This window comes from Convolutriloba macropyga, chromosome 11 (assembly GCF_964194025.1).
Source record: "Convolutriloba macropyga chromosome 11, txConMacr16.3, whole genome shotgun sequence".
NCBI lineage: Eukaryota > Metazoa > Xenacoelomorpha > Acoela > Convolutidae > Convolutriloba > Convolutriloba macropyga.
Genome location: NC_134478.1, coordinates 50,209,946 through 50,220,320, shown reverse-complemented (window position 1 = coordinate 50,220,320; position 10,375 = coordinate 50,209,946). Strand labels below are relative to the sequence as shown.

At 34.4% G+C, this 10,375-nt stretch overlaps 1 protein-coding gene across 2 annotated transcripts in view; it reads right to left on the bottom strand.

The window, feature by feature from the left end:
- The window catches only part of LOC142349235 (4-galactosyl-N-acetylglucosaminide 3-alpha-L-fucosyltransferase 9-like), a 110,051-nt gene that overhangs the window by 19,346 nt on the left and 80,330 nt on the right, over window positions 1–10,375 (bottom strand). For both annotated transcript variants that reach the window (XM_075400660.1, XM_075400661.1), the window contains 2 exons: window positions 9,959–10,268; window positions 5,587–5,757 (listed from right to left, as the gene is read on the bottom strand). In XM_075400660.1, the coding sequence (XP_075256775.1) occupies window positions 5,587–5,757; window positions 9,959–10,268 (481 nt within the window). The remainder of the gene's footprint in view (window positions 1–5,586; window positions 5,758–9,958; window positions 10,269–10,375) is intronic.

Sequence of the window (10,375 nt, the reverse complement as noted above, 5' to 3'; positions counted from 1 at the left end):
CCAAGTCTGATTGTACTTTTTCTTTGCGTGCAGTTCTTCTTTGTTTGCAACTAAGAGGGCAAAATAGTTGCTGTGATTTCATACTTGTGATATTTTTACCTCATCCCTCGTGTCTTTGGGCTCAAGAGGCAAAGAAGAACACAATGAAAAAGCCCAAACACTATCTCGCTTAAAGTATCGTATTAATGGCAGTACTCGCATGATGTTTTTCGAGGCATTTGAAAGAATTGTTTTCTTCTGCGATATAGTTGCATTTTCCTGACAATTGAGGTGTCCTATATGTTTTTGTGGATCTCCAAATTCAACTCAGTCTAGTGACTTCTCTTCTGTGCTAATTTTATTTCTAATGTTTCAGTTGGAACCGTGCTTCAGTTCATAGGTTCTTGATCTCATAGTGCGTTGATATACTTTCGTACATTTTAAAGACTCTTTGTGAGAAAAGGTATCGAGTTTTGTTTTTTCACTTTGGTGTCTTGGTGATTGATGTCTGGAGGTCTGATCAATGTTTGTATTAAATTGTCTGTTTTATTTCTTTGAGTATGGTAAACACAATCAATGTCGTTCTTTAAATACCTTATTAGTTGTTTTAGCATGATTACTGTTGTTTTGTTTTACGTATAAAAACACGGTCAGGGCAGGTAGTAAAACTTTCGCTTGATTGAAACCACCTTCACAAATTTTCAGGAGAATTGGCTCTCCGTTGAAATTGGAATTCTTCGAAAGTATGCAATATCAAGATCCATTATGACTTGCTCTGGGATTCCTCCATTTGCCTTCATATTAATTATTAGTGCTGTGGCGTTTGAGCTTATTAATTCAACAACCAAACTGAATAGCGCTTCAAGGCCGCTTCAAGCATTAAAGCTAGAATAGCATGACAAGCGAAATTTAATACTACATTCTATCGAAGCCATACGGATTTGTAAGAGATACCCAAATTGGTAAGGCAGATTCGATGAATTTTGCTTTTTTCCTACCAAATCAGAGAGTGCGGGGCACCGTAAAAGGTATCCCGAACCCCAAACTCAGTGTATTCAGAGAATTTTACGACATACTGATCTACAACTAATCAGAGATGCAATTTTGACATGTACGACAGTGTAAATAGAGCTGCAAAAACTACCAAAATTCAGTTGAAACTTGCAAATTAGTAATATTAAACTGGCATACAGTGCGTGTTGAAGCACGCTTTCTTGAGCGGTAAATTAATTGTTATCGTGTCTTGTTTCTGTAGATCATATTAGTGATTGTACAGTTTTAACTTAATATTGACTTATTGAAAAGGGAATTAACTTTGATATTCTCAATCTTTCCTTCTGAGGAACGAATTCCTAAGTGAGATGAACTTTGTGCAAAGCATAAATTCAGTTTCTCTTACTGGCTTTAACGAAGCCTAGCATAGTTCATTGATTGCGTTCTTGAGCCATTGAGTGCGCTGAAAAGCACAAATTGCCAAAAGTTGTTACAATTGTTAATTTTGGTTATCGGGAAAAAGTCTCCGAAAATATAAACAGATCGTAGATAGAAAGTCTTTGTCCTAACCAGTAGCTAGGACAGTTATCTAGAATTTGACATAGGGGATTTCGCAATTTTGAATTATAAGTTGAGTTATAAACCAAAAATCAAGCAAAATTTGATTGTTTCAATTTGAATTATTTTGTTATTCTAATAGAAACATGTTCATTATTCAGCAAAGCTGAGCAGTTAGTTAAATAGACTAATAGACCAACAAGTAATGCAACGGTAAGCTACAGTTTTGCGGATAATACAGTTCACAAAAGTCAACTGCAAAAACACAATATCCGGACAGATTTGAAACCGCTGAAACGAACTGGGCGGTGTAAAGTTTTCCTTTACTTTGATAGGAGAGTAGCCGTTACGAGTGCTGAAATCGTTGTAAACGAATGAACCCTGTGTCGTCCGATATGTTTGCAAGTTGTCTTCTCGTTAAATTTTCCCAACTGGTTGGGCGAACGGAAAATGTAATGCTTATGCCGTTTTTTTCTGGCTTGCGATTTTCTTTAATTGTGAGTCTATAGCTTCAACTAGTGCGTTAGTTATTTTTCTGTTAAACATGTCTGTTGTTAATCTAACAAAAAGTTTTCAAGCAGTTCGCTCAATTTTAAATGGTTGTGTTGGAGTTTATTCCATCAAGGCTTGTGTAATTCACTTGAGGTGTATACTGTACTTTAGTTTGTGATTGATTATCGAACAGTTTTTGGAAGTTTCGTCAAAAATCTTGATTGTTATTTTAATTGTTAACCGTAATTTTGTTGCTGTATGACTGTTTTGTTGATTTAATCATCTGGCTAAATTTAAAAACTACTTTTCTGTCATCGTTGTTGTTGTTTTTTGTATAGCCAGTTGGCTCTTTGTATAACAGGTTGGATTCTGAAGTAAAAAAATAGACCAAGTAAAAGTGTTCCGAAAAGTTGGTGAAATAATGTTTAAACTTTGATTTTCCCTTGTAGGAAGTTCTTGTGATTTTAAATGTTACAGGATATTTTGCGTATTTAATTTTGTTTTTCGCCAAGAGATCTGATTTTTACTGCAGGTAATGAGAAAATTGACCCGCGGGTTGAATTAAATTGTATGGTGGCGGAGTTTTTTTTTCAGTTTGTCCTTTGATTGTGTATGTATTATCGACTCTATGTTTTGTTGTTCTTTTGGAGACAATTCTAAGTATGTTTTCTCTGCTATGTGATCATCTGCTATTTGTAAATGGGGGTTTCCAGTATTACGGTATCAAATTGTTATTTCATCCTTGTTTATGCGGAGTTTGTGTGTCAGTTCCGATTGAACTTCCTTGATACAAAAATTCTTCTGGTAACCAATCTGGCCCATGGATGCATTGTAATATTTCAGTGAGTCTTTTCATTTGTTGTGGAAACTTTTTCGCAATTGGTTTCGTAGCTAAATAATTGTGACGTACTTATAAGTTGCTATATGTAACCATGCTTATATAATATTTAGAATTTTTTTGCTTGGCATTTTTGTGATAATTTTGTGTTTATTTGTGTATACTTAGTTTTTTGTGTCTGCGTTTAGTGGTGACGCTAATCGTTTTAGAAGTTCAAATGATAATAGTTTGAATTAGTCATTTGGTTTATCTATATCGTTTTCCCATTGAGTTCCTCGAGTTAATGTTGTATAAACAACCTGAAACAGGACAAAACATGGGACCATATGTTAAAGAAGCGTTGGATCATGTGTCATTTAAATTTGTTGGGGACGACCACGAAGGCACTCTGTACAAAAGTTAAACGAAGAATCAAACAGTCTTAATAGGACCTCAGATCTGATAGGCTAAAGAGTACAGCATACAAGCGCAACAGAACTAAATTGAATCCAATTTGCAACTCATGATAAAAAACCGCAATGTTCGTGAAAAATGCAAAAGCACGGAAGCCCATCATCTCTTTGATTGGATGATAAACCACTATCAAAAACCTACAAAACCATTTTCCCTTTGAACTGAACAAATCCGGACTCTAGCGCCATAGTAAATCAGTGCTGAAACATTGTATTTCAATTGTATAACTTCAGCCCAGTACTGTATCAGTGTATCCTAAGAGTATATTGCTGCCTCATTATGTGCAGTCTATTCACAGAGATACTTTTTATGTGAAAATAGACTGAGCTTTCTTCGTTTTGGTTCCCATGATGTTCATAGCAAAATCATGATAAATTGTGAAAGTTTCGTTTTTTTGAAATTTTGGGCGGTGCACTTTTTGAGTTAAATCTGCAAACATTTTGTGTGATTAAATCCGCAAACATTTTGTGTGATTAACAGAATTGTTGATGAATATATACACATTTTATCCTCCTACGCTTTCAAAAAGATTACTCATCCCCGGAAAAGATCTTTAGTGTACGTCAAAAAGTATTTCCTGCAACTCATACAAAAAAATCACGGTTAACATTCTTGCCTGCCATAATTCTATACTTTAATGTGAAGGTCACATCATGAGGCCTTGCAAAAAATTAGATGTTTGACAATACAAGAAAATTTCAGATTGTAGTTTTAGTTTTTTAAACTGTCTGGGCTTCGTCGTAAAATTTGGTCAATATTTTTGAACAGATAACACTATCAAATAGTTATATATGGGTATCTAAACTTCACCTGTCAAACTTTGTGTTAATCTAAGTATGTGAAGGGATCATTTGAAACTAATATGACCAATCCCAAAAGACTATGATAGTAAGCGAGCTCTTTTAAATGTATTATATGCCTTATTGAAAAGGCCAAAAAACAAGCAACAGTAATTTTCTTAACTCGGAGAAAAATAACCAGTGAAGTGTCTGCAATTGATATCAGGGACACTATGTAGTATTGTTTGGAAACAATAAAAACATAGTAACTCTTTATTTTGAAACTAAACCTCATTGTAGTAGTTGAAAAAAAGACCCGATAAGAACAGAAAATATGACACGTTACGGAAATAGGTATGATCAAATGTATAGCAACACATTTTTTTATTAAAAAATCTGCACTGAGAGGGCATCGTAAAATAACTTTGCTTGCCTATTCAATATTTATTTATACTTTTTTACCTTAGTATGAAGTCCGGTTTTTAAGATAAAACACAAGAATAGGAATTAAGAAGCTCCTGAAGTGCAATTTTTGCATTTTGTCATGGGGCATATTTATACATACCAGCTTAGCCACTGAACCAAAAAAATTGCAAAGCAAACAGTAAAAAAAACAATATGTCTTCCAACATAACATAGTCAGCTTAATTTTACTTGAAACCTCTGAAGTTCTTGATTTTTGCTCTTCAGATCAGAAACAAGGATTTCTGTTGATAGCAAAAGCCGGCCTCAATCGATGAATTTTAAAAAAATTAAGAGTAAGACGTTTCCCATGGAAAGCTGTACAAGATTGCCTATTAATTCAGAAAAAAAACACTAACGGTATAACTGTGAGATTTTAATTGTGAGCGGTGGAAAAAATCAATGCAAAAAATCGCAAATCTTACACAGATTCATTGCTAAAAATCAACACAAGTTTAAGGGGCCACTTTTTTGTTCGCCGCTAACTGATCAGCGGTAGAAGATTCCCTGCTAATCAGTAAGTGGCGAGTTGTGGCAATTTTTATGATGAATCTTTGTAAAATTTTTGGTGCTTAGTGGTGAATTTGTTACCGCATTCACCGTAATCACCGGTCAGAACCTCAATTCTTCAGAAAATTTGCCGCATTCGTTCAATTTTTGCACTTTTTAAAAAATTTTAACGGTGACACCTCGACCCGATAATTTGATCAGAAAACGGTTCAAGCGCTGGTAGGTCTGATCAAGAACTCAGTTCCTTTTGTGCGCACAAAAATTGTCGCGCTCATTTGACTTTGATCAGAGACGGATTCGAACGCACTTTGAGCTCCCCGAAACTGTTGAGCGCGGTTGTGTCTGATCAGGGGCACTTTCGGTCTGCGACTGTCTGATCAGGGCAATTTCGTGCGCAAACCTTTCTGCTATTTCGTTTTTTGTCTACCAATCAGTTGACATCTCAAACCGAATTTTCAGCTAACGCCTCAAACCGGAGCTTTAAAAATATTTGTTGTTTAGAGGTGAGAAAACTTTGTTTACCTGGCAACCGTTTCTCATATGACTCTTTGAACCCGTTGACAATTGGAATTGCATAGCTAATGAGAGCGTTGCTGAATTTCTCTGTCACATATTCTGTACAATTTGAGTTCTCGTACGCCAAGTAAAAGATGCACTCGTCAATTGTCCGTCTAACATCTTTGGTCCATGTGCCTAGAAACGTGATTAAATTTAACGATTTTGGATTTTCAAAAATTGAAAAATCTGCTCACAAACTGCAAGATTTGTTAATAAGTAACTCATATAATGAAAAAGGTGCTCATAACTTGCCTTACATGCAAATAAATTGGGAAAAAATGGCTCATATATTGCAATTGTGCCCATAAATTGGAAAAGTTTCTCATAGAATGAAAAAGTACTTTTACTACTTTAAAAAATTGCAAAAATTGCTTGCAAAGTTTACCAGTAACGGTAGATGCCCGTAAAACTGGTTCGAAAAAAATGTTAGGCAAGGTAATATGTGGGATATGCACGGTAGAAACCTTCAAAATGGTTTTCAAAAATTTGCTACTAGTGAAATCAGTGCCAAGTTCCTTCAACCGATTCAAGCAACCGTTTTTTCGATGTGCTTGCCTTTGTTAACTCATCAAAAGCAGTACCTGGTCGAATAATATTCTCATTGAAAAATTTGCTCAAAACTCAAAATGTGTTTAAATTTTCCAAAAAGTCTCACAATGCAAAAGGTGCTCAAAAATGCAAAGTGTGCGCGGAATTTGCAAAATACGCTCAAGAATGGCAAAATGCGCAAGGAGAAAATAAAACCGAGAAAAAATTTCTCATAATATTCAGAATGAGCTCACAGAGTGCAAAATATGTCCATAAAGAGCAAAAATTTTTCATAACTGGGAAATTGTGCGCACATATTGCAAAATGTTCTCATCTGAAGAAAATGTGCTCAGAGCTCGCAAAATGTGCAGAAAAAGTGTAAATTTTTATCATAAATTGCAAAATATGCTCAAAAATTAAAAATGAGCTGATATATTGCAGTAAGAGCTCAAAAAAAGCAAAATAAAAGCAAAATTTGGAAAACTTGCTCGTAAACTGTAAAATAAGCTCATAAAATGAAAAAAACTTGCAAAATTTTCTCGAAATTGTAAAATAAGATCAAACATTTTCATAAGATGCCCATGTCATGCACTATGTGCCCATATGATTCAAAATGTGCCCTTGAAAGCAAATTGTGGGCGTAAATTGCAAAATGTGTTCATAAAGTGGAATATCTGCTCATAAAATGTGGTCAAATAGTGGAAAATATTCTTATAACATTCAAAATATGCTTATGCTTTGCAAATTATGTAATTCCATAAATTAAATGTGCTTAACTACTTCAATATGTGCTCTCAAAATCCAAAATGTGCCCTTTACAAGTGAAAAGTGCACATAATTTGAAAAGTGCAAAATAAACTAATAATGTGCAAAATAAGCTCAAAAATAACCCTATATATTGCCGATTGTGACATTTTGCGATTTTTGTTCCTTTACCGCAAAATGTGCTGATAAATTGATAAACCGTGCACATAAAGTGCAAACGTGCAAACTGTGCTCAGAGTTTCTTTGGTTAACCTATTTCTGTCGAATCATCAAAGAGAGTACTGCAAAAAGGTTTCTAATTCTGTTGAATTACAATTATTGTTTTAATACACAGGCTGCCAAATTACAATGTTACAACTTTGAATTCTATTCCCGGATCTGAGTGTCATAATAATTCAGTACTGAATTATGAAAATTTCATTATGATTTTTTCCATGACCAGAGTTCTGATCATGGCACTTATTAGCCATTTCATGATAAAATTCAGAGTTCATTTCTTCTGCATTTACCATTTCTTCTGCCTGTATTTGTGCGAATAGGCTGCACATAATTAGGTACCAACACTGATACAGTACTGGGTCGACGTTATACAATTGGAATCCAATGTACCAGCACTGATTTACTATGGCACTAAGGTCCGGGTTGTTTTAGTTTGAAAAAAATGCAATTTTCTGTTGACATGTTTTAAGTTTCTTCATTCCACTCCTGGTAGTTTCCCGCCCCTAATATTTGATACATTTTATCACCTTAGAGGATAATTGTATAAATCAGCAGCTAGTCACATATCTTATTTCGCAAGGGATAACCTTATCAGGTGAAAAACAAAAATAATAATTTGTTTGCACATGATCACGAAAGATAATTATAGTTGTTCTCTATGGAAAACTCAAATAGTCGCAATCGGACATGCATTAAGTCCTTTGTTTCCAGAAAAAGTTCTTAAAAACCTTATTCAATCTTAGTGATGACCTCCACGAGGGTGGTCCTGCATAAAGTGTGCAGTTTACGAATGGCGAGTTTGATCATCTAATAAGTTTCTTATTGTTTTTTTAAATTATTAAAAATTGCATTATCTTGCAAATTCATTGCTATTTTTTCATCTTTGTCTTGCCAAGATAAATTGTTTCCTGATACTCATACAAAGATGTCGTAATTTTGTACATATCTCATTGTTATATTGCATTGTAACTTCTTGGATTGCTCATCATGTAATATTCGTAGTTATCAAACTAGGTCATACATAATTGTTAGAAATCAAACAAGGTCAAATTTGATTTGTAGGAACGCTTCGTAGTCATACAAAGATTATATATGATTTCCTAGAAACCATACAGGGTTTATACAAAAAGTTTCAAAGTCTAAAATTTTTAAAATTTCATTCTCTAAAATTCTTCGAAATTATACAAGGTCAAATATGACACATAAAATATTGACTGGTTCTAAAAACTTTCGTATAATGTTGTCAGAGGTCATATTAAAATATTGTTTTGCATTTGCAATCATCATTTGATTCTTTTTGTGCACTTAAAGAGTATTTTTTTGCAATTTGAACATATTCGCAACACGAGTTTGAGCGTATATGCAAAAATTTTTTAAATGCGTCTTATAAAGGCGTATTTATTGGCTTTAACTGACTTCAGATAATATCAAAGTTTCATTTATCTGCTTACACTTACTCGTTCTTAGTGCGCCACAAATGATATTATACGTTAGGGTCTTTTGGTATATCAATGTGATGCCAAGGAATCACACAGAGGATGCCTTATCAAAAACTTAAAAAACATTAATGGTGAAAAGATTTGTGAAAAAATGATATTAAGCTAGCTGTTCACTAAAGTCTTCATGTTGGACCTAATAAATTTATATTGGGGACGAAAATTGGCTAGTGCTTATAGCGCAGTCGTCAACATTGTTTCTCATAATTTATCAAAAAATGAACGGTGCTATTATAAATATATTTCAAAAAAGGTATTTTAGAATCAATTGAACTAAATTATAACACACTAAATTTAATTTCGATGGAAAGTCTGTTGTTAGAGCTTTGATAACTAGTTGAGTTCTGTCGAAAAAAAATCGGAACATAGGTAACTTCCGAAAACTAATTTCTGTAAAGAATTCAGTCTTTCTTAACAATTTTGGCAAAATTCCACCTGTTTATCGAAGGTGGACCGCCTACTGCAACTACAGTTTAGTGTCTCATGATCACTAAAAATGAATATAATTGTTCTCCATGGAAAACTGAAATGGTCGCAATCACACAGGCATTAAGTTCTTTGTTTCCAGAAAAAGTTCATAAATCCTCAAAAAGAAGTATAGAAAAGTTATCCATTATTATTCCCACAAAAATGCGACCTCGACTCATGAAAAAACCATGCTCGACCTATTAAAATACCATGTTCGACCTTAATTTGTTATGAAAAGACCTTATTTCGATCATGAAAAACTCTACCTCGACTTGTGCATGTATAGTCAATATTGGACCCTCCTACTAGAGTTATAAAGTCTTTTCATAAGTCGAGGTCTAGCTTGAACTGTCGCAGAACCACTGTATGGGAGCTGGACCGTGCTTTTATAACCCCCTGAACCCCCTATATCACTGCACTTTCACTAACATTAGAAACAAATGCAGATTCAGTCAATTTTGAAAAAAATTGACAATTTTTGACCGCATTGCGTTGCAAAATACACATTTGCTCTCGTAAATTTGATCCCTTAATCACTGTTGTAGAATATTGCTCTTCACAGCGTCCCAATCAGACATAAATCAAAGAAAATCGAGTTTGTAAACAATTGTATGGAGGATCCTTTCCTTAAAGAAATATGGCGATTGAGAAAGTTTCGTTTGCAATTGATAATCTCTTGAAGAAAATTTATTTCTAATCGTTCTTTTGTTATAAAATTAAAATTAATATAGCTTAATTCGCTGTTTTGCACAAAATATACAAGGTTTACGTTTTTCCACAAAATTTTCCACATATGGCCCTTTTGCAACGTAATTCTATCTGGTCCACACTTTGGGAGTAGTAAAAAATTTCAAGTTAACCTTTAAGCTTGCCATGGTCCTCAACGTGATCATTCATGCCCTTTATACAGCTCCTCCCATAAAGGTGCAGCTTCTCTTTCAAGTTTTTGGCAAGGTCCTTGGCTGGAGTTATTCTGTCGGTGAAAACGAATCCACAATTTGATACGGCCCAACAAACCAACTTGTTTTTGCTAGCCAAATGCAGTTTTACTTCCCTTTCAACTTCCTCGAATGGCCTTTTCCGTTCTCTCTTCCTAATTAGAAAAGTGCCAAATTGAAACGTGGCGTTTTTTCCACTGGCAGCTGTCCAGTTGAATAGATGCCGCACATCCTGGAACAAAAATCACAATCAATCTTTATCGGCAAACTACTTCCCCACTCCCCCCAGAAGAGATGCAATTGTTTCAACCATGTGTGATTTAAAACATTAATGGAGGT